The sequence below is a fragment of the Alosa pseudoharengus genome, unplaced genomic scaffold, assembly GCF_046254945.1.
Source record: "Alosa pseudoharengus isolate Yale_2024_CS ecotype anadromous, Long Island Sound unplaced genomic scaffold, YU_APseudo_1.1 YU_APseudo_1.1_scf_11, whole genome shotgun sequence".
Classification (NCBI taxonomy): domain Eukaryota; kingdom Metazoa; phylum Chordata; class Actinopteri; order Clupeiformes; family Clupeidae; genus Alosa; species Alosa pseudoharengus.
In genome coordinates, this window is record NW_027468576.1 from 9,982,369 (window position 1) to 10,005,978 (window position 23,610).

Here is a 23,610-nt window from a genome sequence, read left to right on the forward strand (position 1 = left end):
GTTGTTTTCAATGACGTGAGGACAGATATCTGTAATTCAGTTTTGCCTAGTCAAAACTAAATTACAGATATCTCTATCTGACGTTTCGACTAGTCACAATTACGTTACAGATATCTTGAATGACAATTCCAACTATCCAAAATGTAATTGCGACTAGTCAGAAAGACGTTGTTGATATCTACAATGTTAATTCCAGATAGTCAAATAGCGGGTAAATGATAAAATCGCTTGCCATAGGTGTCTGCATTCGCCAAGATCCTCTTCCCAGGCTGCATCGCTATAGATGTCATGCAGATAGGAGTCTATCTCCTCTTTTGAGCAAGTGAGGTGGCCACTGTACACTCCACACAAGGAAAATATACAACTACCGCCACTCAAGGGCCCGCAGGGTCTTTGGAAACAGCTTTGACATCTTGCCTGCACACTGGAACGCACCGGAGGATTTTCCAGAAACCCATGGAGCCCCCATCCCCCCCCCCCCCACAAAGTTGTTGTTCATGTGTTGCTCTTCACAACATGCTTACACATACAGATGCTGCGCAGACTCCAACTTGCAGATACATTCCGCCAAACTTCATAGATACACAAACACCATCAGGTGAACTTCAGCCACGTGGACGAGGGTTGTTGCAGATGACACCTGAGAGTTGTAGCCAGAATATCTACAGCATGTGCATCCCGTGCTGTGAGGGAGAACCTCAAGACATTCTTTCAGACACAGCGAGGACTGTTCTCTGGCAGGAAACAGACATTCGGAGAGGTTGCCTGAACTGATCCGATCTTGTGTGGTGTGTAATACTGTAATACAGCTGCAATAAAATTGAGTTCTACTAATACTGGTACCCTTGTGTCTTTAATTTCTTACACATTAGACAATCGTTGAGATTTAGTTCTTGACCCTACATAATCGTAGTAGGCTCAACTCATTTATAATACTGAGGTAATCTGTTTCAATACTTACAATTTCAATACTACATTTTTCAGTTATCATATGAATAGTATCCTCCAGTGCACCAGGATGTCTCTCATTATACACATTAGTACCTGTTCCTGCCATCAACATTGTGTAGTGTATTCCATGGCAGCAGTTATCAAATGAATAGTGTCCTCGTGCACTTGGCTGTCTATTATTTTACACCACTGGCACACATTAGCACCTGAAGAGTTCAGATGCAAAACCCTCTAAATCCGTCTGACCACTTTTCTTTTAAATGAGCATTTAAATTCAGGCTCCTATAGGTTTTTGCCTATAAATCGATATTTCAGACCAGGAAGAGAGTGGTATTTAGTGGGTTTAGAAGTTAAATTATTTGATTAACGTATACTATGTGTGGAGAGCATCCCCTCACCATCTTTATCTCATTTTTGACATAGGTGGCATTTAGAGGCTTTTGCATCTGAACCCTTCACCTGTTCCTGGGTCAGCCATCAACATTCCAGAGTGTACGGCAACAGTTATCATATGAATAGTATCTGTAGGCTATCTGGCAAATTTCACAGCTTCTAAGAAAGTCTATCGTCTTCGTGTAAACCGAGTTTTGAACAGAGGCTATGCTGGTTCTCCTATAACGTTACAGATCAATGCACCAAATCAGAGCAATTTTAGTGAAATAACGTTCCTGTGACAGACTATAAAATATTGAACAATGGGATAACGTTTCATCATCACCTTTATTGATGCCTGAAATGTTGACATTGCTGAAATACAGAGATGTAGCCTACAGAGAAGCAGCTGCAGACAACGACGTTCAATAGGTTCATGGGTTCAATTTGTCCCTTGCCTACCAGGTGGATGTAAACAAAGCTATAGAACCTAGGCTACATCATGAAAAACGTTAATAGATACTATGCCTACATTTTGCATGGGTCATCTAGCATCCCAAATTGTATGTCTGTAAGTATCTAGCTTAATATGTTATATGTTCTATTATATGTTTGTATAACTTTAATGCCGTTTATGCATTGTCACGCTAGTTTTTCAGCCACGTAATTTCACTCGTCTTTGACCACAAAAACAGCAGACAGCACTTAGCCTACGTAAAACCACGATTTATTAACCCTTTAACTGCTTGCTCAACCGTTTGGTAGGGCACACTTTAAGACCATCTTACCAACAAAATCCAACTGTTTTGAGTTTGAACATATGGAGCCATATCTACCACTTGAGTAGCCTACTACATGTTAATGTCGCGTTTAAACACCAATCTACTCTAGAGAGCACCCTGAGTTCTGAGCTATCCTCTGTAAACAACTGGCTGACTGACAATATGCTGTCCTTACATCTTTGTAAGACAGAGGCCATCTTGTTCAGCTCAAAATACAGACTAAGTAGATGCTCTAAATTTAGGGTCATTCTGAATAATGTCTGTTTTAGATAGGTTAACAATGATAATTTTAGCTAACTCCTTAATTTGAAATTATTTTGAATTTGCATGTACTTCCTGGTTTGAAGGCCTAACAAACCGACTAAAAGGGAGCCTGCAAACAGCACAGAATAAACGAATAAGGGTCATTCTGAATTTGGGCCGTAGGTCTGATATAGGTAGGTCACAATTTGCTGAGCTCAACTGGCTCCCTGTTGAGTCTCGTGTTGTTATGTCAAGGCTGACCTTGATCCATAAAATATTGTTTGGTAGTGTCCCAATGTTTTTGCACTGGTGGCAGAATATCAGATCTGTGTCCTTATAAATTTAAGACATTGTTAGGGAAAGGAACCTTTGCCTATATAGGTGCAGTTCAGTGGAACAAGGTAGACAGGCAAATTAAAGTAATTTCCAGCATTTCCAAATCTTTTAAAAAGAGAATCAAGGCCTGGTTACTAGCGAGGGTAGCATTTTTATTTATTTAAGAAAAATGTGTTTATGTTATGTCATTGATTATCACACACTCTGTGAGTGTCTTGTCCTGGTGTTATGCGTTTAGGACCACAATGTAAATAAGTCCTGGACTTTATTGTGTTTTTATCCTCAATTGTATCTGATGTCTTTGCATATGTAAGGCATTCTTTAAACACCATGTTCTTTTCTCTACACCTAACTAACTTATTCATTTATCATGTAAACAGACCTTTGTGGTTTGTACTGACCCTATGCAGATGGGTCAGGCTATTGAGTCGTGGATCTGCTGGAGGTTTCTTCCTACATGTATCTCCAATTCTACAGAGTTTTTTCTCACCCCTGTTACTCATGGGCCTTCTCTGATTGTTTAACACTCTGTAAAGCGCCATGAGACATGTGCAATGTTTTGGCACTCTATAAGTGATATTAAATTGAAATTGAAAAATTCCAAGTCATAGCCGAAGCCCTGTCTGAACATACTCCCACACAAAAAGATCAGTCAAGTCCATTTGCCTCAATGTACTTGTCCAAAAATTGAAAAACTATCTTTCCCTTCGGCTCTACTTTCAAAAAGGTGTCCATTTTACCAGAACTAACCAGCTAGCTAAATAGCAGAAGCACTCGTGGATGTCATGGACTTGTACCAGGGCTACGCTGACAGTTTACACCAGTGGTTCTCAAACTTTTTCTGTCAATCCCCACTTTGGATGTGAGGAATATTTAAGCCCCACCTGACCCAATCACCCTTGGCAAAATGGGAATGTTAAAATATTATCGCATTTGGTTCCACATTACATGTCCTGTTTTGGTACGCTGGATCTGATGTTGTTTTAATTCACTAGTACAGTGCCCATTCAAACATGCTACTCCTCTAGAAAACCTGTATAGTAGCCTAATTAATTACATTACATGCCCGCAGGTGCCTGCTGTAAAAATAGGATGATAGGGAAAACATAATTTCAGCTAAGCATTCAATAATGAATACTGAATATTATATTATAATAAATTTAGCCTATAATACATTGCAATGAGCAGAATTTAGGCATGGCTGCATGTGACATTTTTTACAGATCAAAATGACATAAACCGAACAGTTGTTTTGAGTTGAGGCTATATGCTTATTGTTAAGCCTCTTGAATAACTTAATGATATAGAAGACAACATTTGTAGAAAGATGCATCATGAGATTTGCAACAATGTGACTCAAAAACAGTCTTTGGTAGCATAAGTGACATGTCCCTCTGTCTGCCACTAGTTGTAGCTGTATGGCATTCTAAAACGTCCTTAAATTCGGGACCATCAGACTATCTCTCGTTTCAATTTGGGACCTTGCAGTCGGAATTGTTGTGTGAGAGGGGGAGTGGCTACAGTAGTGTGGAGAAAGCCAATTTGTGCTTCTTGTAATGATATATTTAACAATATCTTTTGAATTTCTTATCCAAACAACGTCAAACTTGGCACTGCACTTACTCGTGCCCGTAGGAAGACACCTGTCAAGTTTGAAATCAATCGGATGAACGGTTCGACAGATATGAGGTTAACACACACACACAAAGACAGACAGACGTTCCTGCAATTTATAGATAGATATGTAGATATGATAGATATGTTTGTTTTGAATCTATGATCTTCCTTGTTAAAAAGAAAGGCATTATTAAAGACAAAAAATTCCTCATGCTCATCGTGCCCCACCTGTCATGTCTCTATTCTCCACTAGTGGGGCCCACCACACACTTTGAGAACCACTGGCATAGGAAAATATTTTCCTTAATAACAGAATAACATAACCAATTAAAACAATAACTTACCACATTATAAAAACATTATATTCTGAAATATGTTTGGACCTTTTATAAGCTCAGGGATTAAAGTGAAAAAAAAAATCGTTTGACTGAATTTTTTTAAGGCCATAAGTCATACGTTGTTCATATCTATCTATAGAGATAGCATCCCTTTTGCGGTCGCGACCTATTGATTTTTAATGTACAAAAAGATGCAAACTGCAAAGTAAAGGGAGTATTCACCTTATTCACACGGCGGCCATTGTTTAAACCAAAACGAGGCTACAGGGTACACTTACTATATAATTAATGCCACCTACAGGTGAATGCATAGAACATAACAATCCTATGGTTTGTGTACCCTGTAGCCTCGTTTTAGCAGCCAATGGCCGCCATGTGAATAAGACGAATTGAGAGTGTTTTTGATTGAGATTGAGTTTTCCTGATGAACAAAACAATATTTTAGTACCATCCCTGACCATTGCTGACAAGCCATTGCCGTTCTTTTCTACTGCAGCAATATTGTAGAAGGGCTTTAACTTACACTCTTATTTAATTACTTCAGGCCAAAAGTGTTTAAAGGGGAGATTTTTTTCTTTTCTTGTTAATATGTAATTCAACACCAAGTAAAATCTATAAAATCAAGTTTGCAAGACTTCCCATTTCCTCATCAAAGTAATGACTCAGAACATTCGAGATATTGTTCATATTTCCATTTGTTGCCTCATCCGCATTTAATGAAAACGTGGTAATTTTGAGTTTTACAGACAACTCAGATATCCAATGAGCAGCAATACTGTGTGTGCTCATGCAGGAGGTCTGCGCATTTGATAACGACAATCTGGAGAGGGCGCTTTTGTCTTCAGCATCAGATTGTATAAGGTTGACAAGCGGTTGCGATATGGTGAGGGACAGGTCGTGTTGCGCTATGAAAGAACATGCGTAGCCTACTTTCTGAGCGCAAAAACTGTCAGCCATAGATAAACGTAGTTTGTAGTTCTCCCCCGTTTCCAACAGCCGCCCATCTCTATTTATTTTTTAACTTATGACACCTGTGCCTTCCTTTAGCAACAACGCATCCATGACAGCTAGTGGACTTGCCAAATAGACGCACACAAAACATGACGCTAATATGCGAGGTTCTGGTTGGCCTACTGGTCATGGTTTTGTGCTACAAATTAATAATATTTTATAGCAAAGTTTAAAGTTGACTATTTTAATTGCATGGTTATTTTTTGTCAACATACACTCACAACCTACTGTCGTTAAATGTGAAGGCCTAAGCAAAATAGGCTACAAGGCTGTCTGTGCGTCACAAACACGACTGACCCCCTTACTCAACAGTTCGCGATGATGACAGTATTATTATTTTATGTTAACAAGCTCAGTCAAAACCTTCCGCAAAACCTACCGCAAATTGTGAAAAACATTGTTGTACATGTCATAACAGACGGGATAATAAATGGCATAGGCTACGGTTTATATTGCGTCGCTCGCTTTACACATATTATTAGTTGCATTGATTAAAAACTGTAACAATAATAGGTTACATCGGGTGGCATAGCAGGCTGTCTGTTCAAGTCATAGCGACACCCAAAATGAATGACTTCCCCTGACAAGAGTTTGCAAGAAACTGTCTACATTGATGCACGGAAAGAACACAGCCTACGCCTCTTCTCCGAATTCGCACATAGAGCTCACAATGCATCATATCTAAAAAAGTTAAACGGATTGGCCAACCTCGTCACTTGTCTCGATTGTGTCACTATAATCCAACTTTTAGACCGTTAGTCATCCAGACGTTTAAGCAAACGCCCCAGGCCAATGAGACAAGCGTGTAGCTACAACATCTAAACAAAGCGAAACTCATGGCTGACGTATCTTCTTGAGCGGTCACTGATTGAGACACTATTAGGTCTTTAAACATTTACCATCACACACATTAATTCATCGGACCTAATATTTGTAGTTGCCTTAAAAAAAGGAAAAGAAAAGGTGATAGTCCCCCCCCCCCCCATATTTTTTTCTCATCAGATCTGCATCGATCTCAAATATGGCATTTCTAAAATCAAATTGACGGAAATCCGTCCTACGACGGAGAACTTTAATCCTTGTAAGCTTTATGCATCTTATTAGTATAATCCAGACATAAAAAAAGACTTAAGTACACTTACACTTATCACAAGCATTAAGACAAATGCAAGAAAAACATCACAGACAAATCAATTAGTCATACTGCATGATACATCCAACACTGACATCTTACTAAGCAGGTAGATATGTCTTCAGCTTGTCCAGTATCATCATGGGATACTGAAGATACTCCTGGTAGTTGTCTCTCTTATAGATTACCGCCACCACCAATGTGGCAGCTGACAGAAAGAACAGGTGGGTGCTAAAGGTACGCTTGGTCTCCCTGGCAGGAATGGGTCGCGTCTTCATGGGCTGAGCCACTCGCTCCCACTGAGTGTAGATTGCCTGGCGGGCCCCCTCCCATTGACCTGGTCCAAACAGCCGGTACTGATATGGTGTGCAGGGTCCAAACACAGTTCTAAGCCACAAGCCAGGGTCTCGTAGGAGCAAAGACAGGAACCTGGGCTGCACTCCCACCTGTTCAGCCAGCTCGTCCATGTAGGGGACGTAGTCCACCTGGATGGTGTGCCTACTGGACGTTACGTACCTGGAGGAGAAATGAGATCATTAAAAGAACATACACCTATATGAAAGGAAAGAGTTAATCCCAAATGAACACAGCAGTTTGCTTATTCGGTAACACTTTACTTGACAGTATCGACATAAGAGTGACATGACACTGTCATGAACACATGACACTGTCATGACCCATGAAACCTAACCCTAACCTCTAACCCTAATCCTAACCCTAACCATAACTCTAAACCTAACCCTAACTTGTTATGACAAAAACCGAATGTCACTTAATAACAGAAGAGTTATGTCATAAACGTTTATGACTTGTTTATGACACGTTCATGACAGTGTCATGTCACTTTCATGTCGACACTGTCAAGTAAAGTGTAACCGCTTATTCTTATTATTTTTTTAAAGGAGCGATTTGTAGGATTGTTACCGAATGATCTGTAGGCCAAAATCAAAACACTGGTGAATGTTCTTAAGACTACCAGACGCGAGCCTCTTCTGGGTTGCCAGATGTAATGCAGACTTAGTTGACTTGCAGCTGCTTTAATGTTTCTCCAACCATGACCCAGCTACACATTACGGAAACAGTGAAAACAAAAAATACCTCTCTAACCAACGTAACATATTTAGCTGAAGTTAGCGATGCAGATGAAGTTTAGCCTAGGCTTAAGGCTACCTGTCGTGGAGAAATATGGCCAGTTCTGCGTCAGACTTGATATTCTTCGTTTGACAAAGACGTCGCCATCTCAGGAAGCTCCTCCGATGTCCACTTAATTTGTTTCTTGTTTTAATTTTGGAAAATTGACTGCCTCTCGTAGGCTACTCGTTTATGACTACAACTGACAGCTTTTGACAGTTGGCCTTTGCTAATTTGGCAACCCAAATAGGAGGACGCGCCAGCCCATTATTAATACGCTATTTTAGAATTAATCGTTCAAAACATAAACGAAAATTCCAAGAGATTCCGCCCCGTAACTCTTTTTTTTCCACGGGTTTTACGGGGTTTTATGGGTTATAGTAATGTTGTCAAATAAGCCATTACTTCAATTCATCATGTTTCCTTACTCTCTGACGACATATGGTGATGATTTTTGGAATGGTTACAATTTATTTTCCATTATTTCCTACATACTGGTCCTTTAAGTTTAGAACTGTACCCTTCTGTAAGCTTTTTTTTTTTTATGAATCGTCACAATATGTTCTGATCAATTGTCAGCTGAATTTGATACTGTTGTGTTCTGTTCTGTAAGTTGCCATACTCATTTTTAACTTCAGTATTCAATTATGGTCATTTTACCGCTTTCATTTCCTTTTGACTTTCATTGACTTCTGCTCATGTCTCTTAATTTCAAAAAAGCTTTCAAGGCTATAATAAGTACATTTGAGGAAAGACTTTGAGGATATTTGAGGACAGGATACCTGTTGGCCATTGCCTCTTCTTTGCACTTGATATCCTTCATCATGACACTCATCGAAGGAAGCTTATTCAACCCTTTAATACAGAAAACATGATCAACCCCAGGCTCAGATTCATTATGATTTACAAAGGTAGGGGTCAAGAACTTGTAGTAACATTTGTTTTCGCAATCGTTGGACTGTTTCTAGCATACGGTGTGCAGCACGGAGAACTAACTATTGACTTGCCAGTTCTGTTACTGAATTGGAAAACAACACATTCTCATTCTCATGAAGGAAATGTTGTCATCAGTACCTTTAAAGACCCTTGTGGCCCATCGAGCCTGCATCTCTGAGATGGGCATGATGGCACCGAGAGGCTGAATCAATCCAATTACGGCCAGAGTTGGGTGCTCTAATCCTGGTGGGTAGATGTGCTTGTACAGGGTGGTCTGGTTCTCAGAGACAGAGAGCACATGAGCGGGAAGGAAGGGGAATGAGAAACTGTAGCCGGTGGCAAACACCACCAGGTCGATGTCGTGCTCCACGGAGCCATCCTCGAAGACCACGCTGGAGCTTCGGAACTCCTTTATGTTGGGCTTCACCTGCACCGTGCCAGAGAGGATGCGGTTGGGTAGGTCGTCATTGACAGTGGGGTGCTGATTGAAGAACCTTTGGAAACACAAAATGGCAACAGCGTTATCAGTGAGTAATCAGTGAACATTAGTGTTCTTGCTGAATTCATTGGCTTCCTATGGCAGCCAGAGTTAAATTAAAATCCCTCACTTTGGCCTGCAGGACACTGTCTTGATCTGCTCCTTGCTATTCCATGATCCAGCTCTACACCATACCCATACACCCTAATGTTCTATGTTCTTGTGATAGTGTTGGGACTTTCAAGAAATGTTTAAAGACTCATCTATTCACCTTGCACAATGCACACTACACAATAATGAATTGCCTTATAGTTATGGTTTGTGTGTGTATGTTTTTTTTTAATATGAAAACTCATTATTTTCCTTGTTGATATTTGATAGTTATTATTGTTGATGTTTGATAGTTATTATTGTTAATACTGTTGTTATTATTAGTATTATTATTATGTTTATTTTGTTTTTTAGTAGGTATATGATGTAGTGTTTATATACTGTAAGTCACTTTGGAAGCATGAAAAGTGTCTGTGAAATACCATAAACATAAATATGCATGTAAGTGGCGTGTGGAGACTTGAGAGAAACTGTAATACCTGTGTTTGGGCTGCAGCCCATACATAGCATGGTCAAACCGATAGTTGAGCCGATTTTCCACAATACCACAGATGAAGTCACGTGGCAGTATCTTCTGGATCAGCAATGACACTCTGTTTAAGACCAGGTCCACAGGAAGGCCGTTGTCAGCCACTCGATTCATAACCCAGGCACCACGACGAGTACTCAGGAACAACTGTACAGTGTGTGTGTGTTAGTGTGTGAGAAAGAGAGAGAGAGAGACTATTGCATTTTCTCTTGTAGTGGTTTCTCACCACATACAGTACGTACATTTATATGGTAAGACCAAACTGATCTGTGCATATCTTAATGGAGGTGCAAAACTATAAAAGTGATGTTCAGTGTTCACAGAACGATGTGTTCTGGTTCTAGGAAAATGTTTTGTTGTGATAGTGAAATAATGCTTCTGACTGAGAGTATTTACCATATAACTATTATTCAGCATTCAAAACTGTTCCAATTTAAACAAAACCCTGAAAACAAAAAAATGTGTATTTTATGGGGATCAAAGCACCATAAAGCTTTGTATTGATGGACACCAGTCTTAGATATACTGTAATTTGCACAGTGCATTGGATACCTGCTTGGTCATTCTGCTGAGCTCCACGGTGATGTCCCCTCCAGAATTCCCGATGCCAACCACTACCACCCTTTTTCCGCGCCACTCCTCTGGTGCCTTGTAGTCCCGGCTGTGGAAGTACTTCCCCTTAAACGTGTCAATGCCTAGTAGAATATTCAAATCATAGTGAGTAAAGCAGACACATACATAGTGAGTAAAGCAGACCGGTAGAGGATGTCATCTGGGAAAACCCATCACATGTTGAAATAAAAAAAAATCCTTGATTTCTGCTCCATTTCAACCTTCTCTGGTGAAATTTCACCCATTTAAGATTTTGATACCATCCTAGCAACATCATAGATATCCCTAGCAACATCCTGGATACCATCCTCACAAAATCCTGGATGTTGTTAGGATGGTATCAGAATCATAAGTTGGTGAAATTTCACCATGTGATGGGTTTTCCCAGATCCCATCACATATTTAGGCTAGGTCAGTGTTTGGTGCTGTCATCAACAATTTTGAACCACAAGTTATGAATGATAAAAATGACATGCCAGAAATACAGATAAATGCAAGAATATGGCAAAAAAGTCCTTTCACTAGACCTTCCATGGCCTCACCTTACTGCACCCTTATCTTGACTATAAATAGCCACCGCAAACATCCGCACAGAAAATATGGGTGAACTAATAACCTGTGAAAGGCAAACACATCCCTGCATGCAGACTCATGCAGGGTTAATGATTGCCCTGCCTGAAAATAAACACATCTTTCTGCATTGACTTCCACTGCAGTACTTTGCTTTCTTGTCTCCTAAAGGTACATTTCATTTTTACACAGGTAGAGTTTTAGGCGCAGCATTTTCATGTAATAGCAAACAGTTATATTTGTTTATACTGGACACACCATCCAAACATCTCGTATGCACGTTATGCAACAGTGGATATCACAACATTCAACAGTCAGTTCTGGTCTGGACGCGACTGGATGGGACATTTTTTGTGATTAATCAGGTGTGAAATACGCAGAGGGAAAAAATGGAGTCAAGGGGGTAATAAAGACCTTGGGAATAACTTTGAGCACAGTGTTGCTATGGTTTTGTAGCAGGGCCTTTTTAATGTGCTAAATGTGAGGATACTGCACACAAGTTGAGAGGATACTTACTCTCCCTCCCTGTGTGTGTGTGTGTGTGTATGTGTGTGTGTGTCTTTAATTGTATATATTCATGTTTATGAGATCCCTGGTTACCTGGGAAATCAGACAGTGGCATGCGAGGGTGACAGTGATGTCCGACGCAAACCATAATTGCATCAAAGATGTGGCTTTCTCTCTTCCCATCCCTCGCCTCTGTTTCTACCTCCCATTGGCCGGAGTGGGAGAAATCAGGCCTCTGCTTGACTTGCAGCACCCGTGTCTGTGGCAAAGAAATTCACCATTCTTAGGTAAGAAGGACTTCTTAATGACTCCTGCATTCTGGACAGAGTTCCTGGGAAAAGTTAAATACATTTGTGCGAGTAGCCAACCTGGAATTGGATGTATTGCCGGAGCTGGAAGTGGTCTGTGTACATGTTGAAGTAGTCCATGATGAGAGAGTTGTGCATGTAATTTGGGAAGTGAGCTGGGATTGGGAAGTCGCTGTAGGTCATCATCTCCTTGGAGGTGTTGATGATGACAGAGTGGTAGATACTGGCTCGGTCTGGCTCTGGGTTCTCCTGTGTGTGTGTTTGGGTGGGTGGGTGGGGGGGGGGGGGTAAACTGCAATAAGGGGTATTGTACTATGATGGTGTATAAAGGTCAGAAAATGGGAAATGAAATGCAAATAGCCTACCTTAAACCTCCACAATCCCCCAATGTCATCACTGCTTTCAAAGCACACTGGCTCCAATCCCTCATCCAAGCAGCTCTTTATGCATGTCAAGCCAGAGGCTCCAGCTCCGATCACTGCTACACGTTTGGCCATAGTGGATGATCTCTAAAGAAAAAAAATACAATATTTATGTGTGTTTGTGAAATCAGCTCGGAAAACAAATGCAGGAAACGCATAAATAAGTTAACTGCTTACTATGGTTGAGCAAGAAGTCTCGGGCGAGTGTTTTGAGAGTGAGATTCGCCTCGTGTAGTTACAAGGGAGGCCGCCTTGGTTGGGGAATATGATAGTGACGTCGGTAACTTTTTTGCCTGGAGAGCCACTTTTACCAATTTTTTTTTTTTTTTTAATCTCAGAAGAGCCACATAAAGACGGTTACAAGAAAAAGTTTAGATATTTAACGTACATTTACTTTCATTCAACAGAGGATTTTTAAATACATGTTCTACTAGTTTTAAAAGTAATGTGCAAGTAACTTGAAATGTAAAGTGGAATGACAGAAGTATTGGCCTTAGGCTTCCCATGTAGGCTAAACACCACCCCCTATTTTCCCAGTGTTCTTTTGGTATGCAAAGTAACCAGTGTTGGGCAAGTTACTTCAAAATCGTAATGTACTATGCATTACTTATTACTGTCATTTCAAAGTGATTTGTTACATTATAATATTACTGTCTCTGAATTGTAAGGCATTACACTACTATTGCATTACTTTTAAGTTACTTTCACCAAAATATCTAGAAATATGGATTTGCCATTCTAAATGCAGTTTATTACGCTCAATGCAGCTTGCTCTTCCAATGGAGGGAGATGTGGTATAGCATAATGACTGAGCTAGGCTTAAGGCAACAGTAGAATGCAATAGGCGCAGTGCTCATAATGCAATACAAGGAACAATCATAGTCAGAATTTTGTTAAAAACCGACAAAAGGTCAAAGTCTGGTAAATTGTGATAGAAATACTGTAACTTTAAGGCCTAGGCCTACTCATTAAAATCAATAGAGAGCCTACTATATTGTAAATCAAAACTTAAAGGAACCGTATGTAAGATTGTGGCCAAAACGGTGCCCTAAGTGAGTGGCTTTGAGTGAGTGACATTTAAATGATAACTCAAACACCTAAAGTAAAATAAAAGGCCCATTATTTACAGACCATTACTGTGTATTTTTAAACATTAATTTCTGAAGAAATGCTGTTTTACTTATAAATGGTGCACTGTCACTTTAAGAGCATTGATCTTTACGTTGTCATAATGCCCTTTTGCCAGCTCTTGTTTACAAGCCTTATTTGTTTGTTACATTGATAGCACAATATTAACAATAATATGCACAATGTTAAGTTGTTTTAAGCTACCTTCATTGCTTTGGAAATGGAAGTATGCAATGACATGTTGCTTCACATTTCGTTTTGCGAATACAAGTGAATTATGAGCCTGGTATCCACCTAGCTATCTGAATGGAATGCGTTTCAGTCGACTCAGCATATCATGTGCTTCATGTAGCCTAAATGCTTGGAAAACGAATGATTGAAGACCCACTAATTCTAGTACTACGTGGTGATTGAGAGAACCCAAAAGGTGTCAAACTTGCATGTAACATCATATTAGTGCATTTTGACATTGTAAACGTTATTGATGAAGAGTGAAACGCAGTTTGCAGTAAAGCTACTATTCATTGGTTACATTTGGGTGCCCAATGCAAAGTGCGTGATGCGCGTGGTGGGAGCGGTGGCACTGCCAGGCTACACAATCTTTTTCTGCATTTCTATCCCTTTATTCTCTTCAATTTAAGTTCACAGCCCAAAGCTGACATGCACAACAGCATAGTTTTTGTTTTATCAAGAATCAAAAAGATGAGCATGGCACTACTTTAGATGTTTCATTAATTTACTTGTGCTATTTTGCGAGCTGAGAGATCTTTATAGCCTTGTCTCTGACAAGCTGAAAATAATGAGCGTAGGCTTATGTCCATCCCGCAAATAGAGTCCGCCTGCGAGTCTGCTGCAGCCACAGTCATATTCAACCAGTATCAGGAGATAACGTTCTTCTATTTTGCGCTTTTCTCCTCTGTTGTTCTCGCTTGGTGTTTGCGAATATGTATCAAAACAAAAGAAGCGCTTAATTTTGCGTTAAACTGCATTGTAACGCGCGTTACTGAAGTTTGTACCGAGTAAATATTACCCAATTTTTTTTTTGTAATGCCTTACATTACCGCGTTACCGCAAACAGCAATATATTACAGTAATTACATTACTTTTGTAACGCGTTACTCCCAACACTGAAAGTAACCTCATAGTTAACAACACAACACTCAATTTTCATGACATGACATGTCATTGGCGAAATTGAACATTAGGCCTACTGTACCAGAGATTAGATTTGGTGATGATGGCCTTGGAGTCTGGCTGGCTCATATTCAGTGAGGTGAAGTTTCATGCAAGAATTGAGGCTGTCATCATTTAAGGGCAACTCCACGCAAAACTGTCATATATCCATAACGCCAACATGGCATTGTGTTGGCGTTATGGATGTGACCGTTTTGCGCGGAATTGCCCTTAAACGTGAGCGCAGGTTTGTCTTTATATTTTTCATATGTGAGAAAGATTTCACATAAGTGGAACCGAACAGGGTTAACACAGCAATACTAACTCGTTGCAGTGTGCGATATATAACGGGCAGTTCATTTCGCGTTTTCAGTATCAGTCTTCGGATGGAAACTTTCCCATTTCAGCCCGCTTGTGTTCGCGCTCGCAAGCTGTGGTCACTGACGTTTCCTTTTTGACATTTTCCTTATCTAACCTACAGCAAGCGCACACATCAACAATAACAATTAAAGTGTTCTCGTTCATCTTTTTTTCTCTTCGCCATTTTCTTTGTTTTGGATACAACCGTTAGCTAGCAGAATTTTTAAGTAAAGCATCAGCGGGTGGAATGTTATCTCGGCACAGCATTGTCCAATAAAAAAACGCGTTTTTCATATCTGTACAGTAGGCTACATCGACGTAACCGTGAATTTCAGCGGTAGAGAACAGACATGGGATGGATTAAACTACGTGAACATATATATTTCGAACACTATTTTAACATTTTGATTTCAGTAGGTCCATTTTTAATTTAATACAGTACCAAAATTATTCATGACTTATTGAGTAAACAAATGGCAGGTTTGTCCGAGAGCCAGATGCAGTTCCCAAAAGAGCCACATGTGGCTCGCGAGCCATAGGTTCCCGACCCCTGCCATAGCCTATCATCACAGGGATTAAAGTGAAAAAAAATCGTTTGACTGAATTTTTTTAAGGCCATAAGTCATACGTTGTTCATATCTATCTATAGAGATAGCATCCCTTTTGCGGTCGCGACCTATTGATTTTTAATGTACAAAAAGATGCAAACAGCAAAGTAAAGGGAGTATTCACCTTATTCACACGGCGGCCATTGTTTAAACCAAAACGAGGCTACAGGGTACACTTCCTATATAATTAATGCCACCTACAGGTGAATGCATAGAACATAACAATCCTATGGTTTGTGTACCCTGTAGCCTCGTTTTAGCAGCCAATGGCCGCCATGTGAATAAGGCGAATTGAGAGTGTTTTTGATTGAGATTGAGTTTTCCTGATGAACAAAACAATATTTCAGTACTATCCCTGACCATTGCTGACAAGCCATTGCCGTTCTTTTCTACTGCAGCAATATTGTAGAAGGGCTTTAACTTACACTCTTATTTAATTACTTCAGGCCAAAAGTGTTTAAAGGGGAGATTTTTTTCTTTTCTTGTTAATATGCAATTCAACCCCAAGTAAAATCTATAAAATCAAGTTTGCAAGACTTCCCATTTCCTCATCAAAGTAATGACTCAGAACATTCGAGATATTGTTCATATTTCCATTTGTTGCCTCATCCGCATTTAATGAAAACGTGGTAATTTTGAGTTTTACAGACAACTCAGATATCCAATGAGCAGCAATACTGTGTGTGCTCATGCAGGAGGTCTGCGCATTTGATAATGACAATCTGGAGAGGGCGCTTTTGTCTTCAGCATCAGATTGTATAAGGTTGACAAGAGGTTGCGATATGGTGAGGGACAGGTCGTGTTGCGCTATGAAAGAACATGCGTAGCCTACTTTCTGAGCGCAAAAACTGTCAGCCATAGATAAACGTAGTTTGTAGTTCTCCCCCGTTTCCAACAGCCGCCCATCTCTATTTATTTTTTATATCGTATCTTCTTGAGCGGTCACTGATTCATCGGACCTAATATTTGTAGTTGCCTTAAAAAAAGGAAAAGAAAAGGTGATAACCCCCCCCCCCCCCCCCATATTTTTTTCTCATCAGATCTGCATCGATCTCAAATATGGCATTTCTAAAATCAAATTGACGGAAATCCGTCCTACGACGGAGAACTTTAATCCTTGTACTATCATCATGTAGTTCGATAACAATCAATTTACTTTTTTTACCTTTTGGCCTTCATCTCTATTCTTACTGGACAACGCCACGTAAAGCTTTTTTGCCACGAACCATTTTTGCAATAGCAATACTAATGGGGATTAGGAAGTCCTTTTAAAGTTTCAAAATGTCCAGCGAAACGTCAAGCGAGTCTTGGTAAAGTCGTTTACTTATGCTACATAACATTAACGCTACGTTTGAGGACACGTTTTCATTTACAGGGATGTGGACATATTTACAACAAGACAACATTGTTTACATTGTCTGCAGCAAAATGAATCACAAGTCCACTAAAAAGACTTTTCACTGACCGCACCCACCCCAGTTGTTATTTACAAATTTCGTTACCAGAGTAGGCTAAAAGAGTTGTTGAGGCGCTGTTATGGTTTGAGCGCCTTTACATGCAATGCTTTAGGCTATATAAGTGCCTTAACTCACCTAGCAAGCAAGATCGGGGGGTTTTCAAAGTTCGGAGGCAAGTCAAATGCATTTGATTCAGCGACTATAGTGAGCTATATCATTGTGGGCGGAGTGGTTCTTACATGGACTTTGAGTTGCTTGATCTGAGCAAATTTGGGTTGAAGGTGGCAGTAAATAGAGCGAAAGCATATTTGGTATCATCAAGAATTTCAGGTGTCTATAATGCCAATCCTTGACTTGCCGAAAAAAAGAGGGCCTTCTTTTGTATCACAATGCAATGGATATTGGGCAAAAATGTTAGGACATCATGATATTAGGTAATATCTCCCAAGCTGTTTATCTTTATCCTTATCAAACTTGGTATAGGCCTACCTAGGCCTACTTACTCATTAGCCTATATGGGCTTGATGAACGAAGTTCAAAGTACATTTTGGTACAAGGTAGCCCCCCCCCGTCCATTGGACACGTAGGCCTACAGGTCAACTCTGCGGTTGTTATCCCTTACAAGTCAGAGTAATTACATTCAAAAACTTACCTTCATTACATCATAAATTATAAAGGAACGACGTTTAAAAAGATATCACATTATATCAAATGCATTACACGAATAATTAGTGAGGAAAAATAGGCGGTGGGCCGAAGCCGCGTATCTGTTCAATTTTGAAAAACGAGAGATGGACTACTTGTTTTTTTACTATTCAGTAGGATACATTTATTTTAAGCGATATGCCACTTGTTGCCACAGACGTTCGTGACGCAGAAACTTGAAATATTAGTTTTATTAAGTCTTAGTGGTTCAGGCGAACGCTGTGGTCGCCCATGTCAATCTACCAATAGCATAGTACGATACTGACATACGAATATGACAAGCCTATCAGATTTGGCTATACGAATCAGCTGTTGGACAACAACATACAAACTTTTTTAGCAGCCGTCCGACATGGCTACCTGAGCATGGACATCGCCAAAGAGGATTGGTTTTGTGGGGTAAGTATCTTTGATAGGTCCTATATTATATATTTATCCCATGTTGGTTTCGTAGACAGCGATGGTCAAATGTGTTTTGTCAATGTAACGGCAATCTTGGTTAATTAAGGTTTGCCTTCTTGGTAGGCTAATGCTTGTTGCTAGCTTGTCGAGCTAAAACTGTCTTTAGGTACATTGATTTTGAACTCCTCAGTGTACAAGACGTCTGCGATTACTTTAAAATGCAGTTGTTGTTAACACAGAACGATCCATTTTGTTACAGTGTCTGTTAACTTCCTTAAAATTGGCAGGCTGTATTGACAAGATGGCTATTTACTTGCCACATGCGGTAGGCTATATGTGCGGTATAGAACTTTTGACGTAAGTGACAGTGTTACAAATCAAGTAGCAGTGCTAAACCTTATGTCAGTGTTGCATGCATGAAAAGAAACAAATTTGACTTGCTTCGGAATGAATGCTTCGGAATGTCGCAATACATCATACTTTCATAAAATCATGCAACATACTCTACCGTGTCTGTGGACATTGTTATTTGCAAAGCCGGGGTGCTGGATAAACAAATAGCATGCGTGCGACAGAAGAAAAGTGCTTTAGTGTTGCTTTAAAAATGTCCCCTAATATGAGATTTGCCACTAATTGCCATTTATTTTCTCATTTACAGGGCAAGTTGAATTCAACATTGACGTTAACACAAACATTCATTTTAATGTTTCATCTTTGATAGCAAACTTTGGTTACATTTTCTTTCAATAAATCTCTCCACTTTTGGGCTCTAGTCTTTGTATCTTGGTTTTATTTGTGAAATGGCAGTAGCAGTCTCTGTGGTAGCCACTGTTGTCTGGAATAGCAGTTGATTCCTGGCTGTTCAAATTAAATCTCTGCACTGCCTCTTCTGCAACAACATTCTTTACAGGCAAGGTCTTTCCAGAGAAACACTGACTTAATGAATTTATCCCAATTTAAAGCTGTAAATGGGCTTATTGATATTTGGTATTATTGGCTTATTATCAACTTCCACTACAGGCATGCAGCAGTTCATGGTTGTAGATGATGTAGGTACCATGTGCCTAAAGAGCCTACTACATGACTTTTTCATGACGTGATGGATGTATAAAACTTGCACGAAATACAAATTCCAAAATGTATGGAAAACGTTTATTAGTGTTAGTTCAAAGAAACAGAACAACCATCATACATTATGCTGTAAACGTTACTTCTACACCCATACTTGTTTAATTTAGCCTACAGCCTTTTTTCCCATCAAGTTGAGTAAAGAGTTCAAAAGCCTAAAAATTACCCAAATATTCCACATTTCACGTTGGACACAGGTGTTTGTTTACAGTGTTGCATTATATTAAGGTACAAAAAAACTCTTTGGTGTTGCTTTAAGAAACTAGTTTGTAGAGTACTTGCGTCTGTTCCAAGACCTAGGAGTTAGCTTCACCCCCATCTTCAGACCTTTGTTAAGCACTGACGGGCTTCACCTGTATGAACAGGAAGACTGTAAATAACTGAACATTGCAAGGGCCAAAATTTTTAAGGCAGGAAAATGTTCAGAGAGGGACTTACCTCCAAATAAAGACTGCTTGCACAAACATATTCAGCGGGCAAGTGATCAGGTTGCAGTACACCGCCGAAGCCATGGGTGTAAGTTGGCTGGAGATGGCTACGAAGTGTAGTGGATGTCACTGCCACCAGGTCCAGAGGCTGTACTGGCACTTACAAAAAAAATGTACTAAGGGTAGATGTACATGCAAAAGATCTGCCATGTACAGACCTATGCCAGTGCTCAATGTGTGAGAACAGGTAAAGCAATGACTAGAGTGGCATTCTCCTGAATGATGTTCACCTCTTGAACTATTAGCTCTGTTTATTTGGTTATCAAATATCTGTTAATTAAATGTTTTAATTAAATCTTTTTTACAATGTCTCTTCATGCATGCAACACTGACATAAGGTTAAGCACTGCTACTTGATTTGTAACAGTCACTTACGTCAAAAGTTCTATACTGCACATAGCCTACCGCATGTGGCAAGTAAATAGCCATCTTGTCAATACAGCCTGCCAATTTTAAGGAAGTTAACAGGCACTGTAACAAAATAGATCGTTCCGTGTAGAGGGTGACACGGGAAGCAATTTTCACTCCCGTCCCATCCCGAGCCCGCACAAATACTCCCGTCATATCCCGATCACGTGACAGCCCCCCCAAAAAAATTCTGTCCCGCAAAATCCCGAGAGAAAGACTCCCGAATCCCGTCCCGCTCCCTATGTTGATGTCTAAAGTTATCCGACTGTTAGGCTACAGTAGCGTGCGGTGACCATACATTTTGGTAGGGCAGAAAGCCTTGTCTAACTTTTCTTTAATAGCCGATCATTTTGGGCTATATTAAAATTACATATTTTACAGTACTTTGCTGTAGGCTATGCTTAAATCATTTCATAGTTAGATCTCATCCCATCAGTTAAGTTTGCACCGTTCTCATCACGTTAAACCAGCGAAGCATAGCAACGTTGCTATGAGTAAACAAAACAATTTTTTGTGTTCCGCCAGGGTTATGCGATAAATATATTGAGGAATGCGATCGTCAAGGTGTCATGCCCCAACATTGCATGACACATTAAACTCAACGAGAATCGCTTTCCCGGACAGCTCGTGCAATTGAATAGAGTTGTCCTTTGCTGATACTTTCGCCTGTAACTGTTTCTTTGCATCCATTTTGCCTTAGGGCCTATCGCTGAAGCTGATTGATTGTGAACAGGGCAGCTGCTTGTCTTGCTCTGATAGGCTACCAATCAACAACAAACGTATTGTGGGTTGTAATTGGTTCTCTTTTCTAAAACGAAATGCCTCACGTCTTTGGGCGCACTCACTGCATTGCAGCGTCATTTTTTAAGTTAATAATCTCTGGCTTCCCGCCAGCTCCCGTTTATTATTTCCTGTCCCGTCCCAATCACGTTACCAACAGTGAAATTTACTCCCGTACTGCGGGAAACCCGCGGGAATACCGTGACCCGCGGGAGTCCCGAAAAATTGTCACCCTCTAGTTCCGTGTTAACAACAACTGCATTTTAAGGTAATCGCAGACGTTTTGTACACGTTTTGTTCAAAATCAATGTACCTAGACAGTTTTAGCTCGACAAGCTAGCAACAAGCATTAGCCTACCAAGAACGCAAACCTTAATTAACTAAGATTGCCGTTACATTGACAAAACACATTTGACCATCGCTGTCTACGAAACCAACATGGGATAAATATATAATAGGCTATATCAAAGATACTTACCCCACAAAACCAATCCTCTTCGGCGATGTCCATACTCAGGTAGGCTGCTAAAAAAGTGCATGTTGTTGTCCAACAGCTGATTCGTATAGCCAAATCTGATAGGCTTGTAATATTCGTATGTCAGTATTGTATTATGCTATTGGTAGATTGACATTGGGGACCACAGCGTTCGCCTGTACCACTAATAGTTATAGTCTGAGCGAATTAGGGTTGAAGGTGGAAGTAAATACAGCAAAAGGATATTTGGTATCAATCGAACCGTAATTTCATGTAGATTAAGAATTTCAGGTGCCTACAGTGCAGATTTGTACCAGAAAAAAGATATACAGTTTTGAATGGACCATGGTATAATGATTATTGGGCCAAAATTGTATATAGATATTAGCTGATATCTCCCATACTGGTAAAAGGATCTTTACCAAACTTGGTGTACTTACTCACCATAAGTTCTTGATGAAATTAGTAGGTGTTTAATGTCTTGGGGTCAAAGGTCAAGGTCACGTGAGGTCATCGTTGACATGCAATGTTTGTTTTATACCTCTCAAGCAGACTGAAGGATCCTCATTAAACCCAACACAGTTAATTAAGCCTAAATGAACTAATAAGGCATTAAAGATCATGGAGTCACAGGTAGAGGTTAAAGGTCATGAGGCTATAGCTGGCTGAGGCATAGAATCAACTATCTGAATTGACATTAAAAAAGATTTATTAAAGCAAAACAAACTTTATTTTCTGTATAAAAACAGTTGTCTCAACCTCTACATCTTATTTTAGTATTGTAGTAGTAGCCTTTCTGAAACCAGGGAAAATCTAAATAATTTGCTGTTTTAAAAATGCAAACATCTGTGTAAATACCTGTTTTAAAATAACTGTTTCAGTTCAGAGTTTTAGATTAAATCCAAACCATTTCTGTCAAACATCTGATAAACATTGTCATCTACAGATATTTCCTTCAACTTAAATTATAACGCCAGACAATTTATGTAAATGTCTATGTTGATAGAATACTGTTAGAAATAAAAACTACCCTTGCATCGCATTGCAATAGTTATACTTTGTTCCCTGAAGTTGTAGGTGGGCATATAAGCAACGGCAGCAGCGGACTGATATTACCTAGGATTCTACTAGGTATTATGGTGGGTTTTCAGGATGTGAAGGGATGTAATCATGGGTTTCATAAAGCACTGGGGGTACCAGGATGAGAGGATCTCCTCCTTACATGGTTAAGGGAGAGAGGGTGTTATCAAGCTGGTGTGGACTGGACAGGACAGGGATGAGGAGGCCACTGTGCCTTATGAGTTAGGGCCTGTCTAGCTAGGAAGAGAATAAGATAAGGCTTTATTTCACCAAACTGGAAGGAACCAGAAAAACTTAAGGTTACACTATTTTACATATGTAACCTATGCATTACATAGGTTTGCATATAGTTTTATGCATGATGGGAAGATGGTTTCCACCAATGTAAGCGACCCTGCTTGGTACTGATTGGTGAAGGGTGTTGAGGGAGAGGGGGATGAGGAGGCCACTGTGCCTTATGAGTTAGGATGGACTTTGGTTGGTCTGTACTATCATTGCAATACGGTGAATAATTTTCTAGCCTGGAAAATCCATACCCTGGTAATCTAGAAAGATTAAGGGTCTGGCCACGAACAATGTAATGGCCCAACTCGAGAGGCGGCACCAAGCATGCATTTGAAAATCTCACTGCACGCAATTGGATAACACTAGACCAATGTTTACTCCACTCACATCCATCTGGGATCACTTCTGTTGAGAGTGATTTCGGCACCAGATTTTATGGTAGAGCCAATCAGTACGCAGGGCGGGAGTTTCATAGATGTGACGTAGCGTAGAAGCGACTGTGAGACTGTTCTCAGCGTCACGGGTTGGCTTCAATGTGAGTGGTTGAAGTTGCATGTTAATAGAGGACGGACAAGTGGCTTATCCAATCATATGCAAGGATTTTTGATAAGGCCCAGCCTTCTGAAACACCCCTCCAATGGATCGATCCCAGATGGATTAGTGGAGCTATGCGGAACAAAATTCATCTGGCGAGAGTCAGTCTCATCATACATTGCAGTGAAATGGAAAATATTGAATCAAGACAGT

The 23,610-nt window shown here is 40.0% G+C and overlaps 1 protein-coding gene and 1 long non-coding RNA gene across 6 annotated transcripts; one reads left to right on the top strand and one right to left on the bottom strand.

Annotated features, from left to right (window-relative positions):
• Window positions 1–6,691: 6,691 nt before the first annotated feature.
• On the bottom strand, window positions 6,692–21,530 carry LOC143116682 (flavin-containing monooxygenase 5-like). Of its 5 annotated transcripts, none has more exons than XM_076277952.1 (10): window positions 17,248–17,473; window positions 12,564–12,637; window positions 12,330–12,473; window positions 12,025–12,213; window positions 11,750–11,915; window positions 10,520–10,662; window positions 9,918–10,114; window positions 8,988–9,343; window positions 8,696–8,768; window positions 6,692–7,298 (listed from the first exon to the last, which is right to left on the bottom strand). In XM_076277952.1, the coding sequence occupies exons 1-10, from the start codon at window positions 17,297–17,299 to the stop codon at window positions 6,884–6,886; spliced, it is 1,809 nt and encodes a 602-aa protein (XP_076134067.1). In that variant the 5' UTR covers window positions 17,300–17,473; the 3' UTR covers window positions 6,692–6,883. The 5 variants fall into 5 exon arrangements, with proteins under 5 accessions (XP_076134067.1, XP_076134071.1, XP_076134069.1 ...); XM_076277956.1 differs by having other exon boundaries at window positions 12,564–12,719; window positions 17,248–17,309; XM_076277954.1 differs by lacking the exons at window positions 12,564–12,637; window positions 17,248–17,473 and adding an exon at window positions 21,502–21,530.
• On the top strand, window positions 17,706–18,991 carry LOC143116683 (uncharacterized). The gene is made up of 2 exons (XR_012985897.1): window positions 17,706–18,216; window positions 18,878–18,991. It is a non-coding gene; the product is annotated as an uncharacterized LOC143116683 (long non-coding RNA).
• Window positions 21,531–23,610: the final 2,080 nt, after the last annotated feature.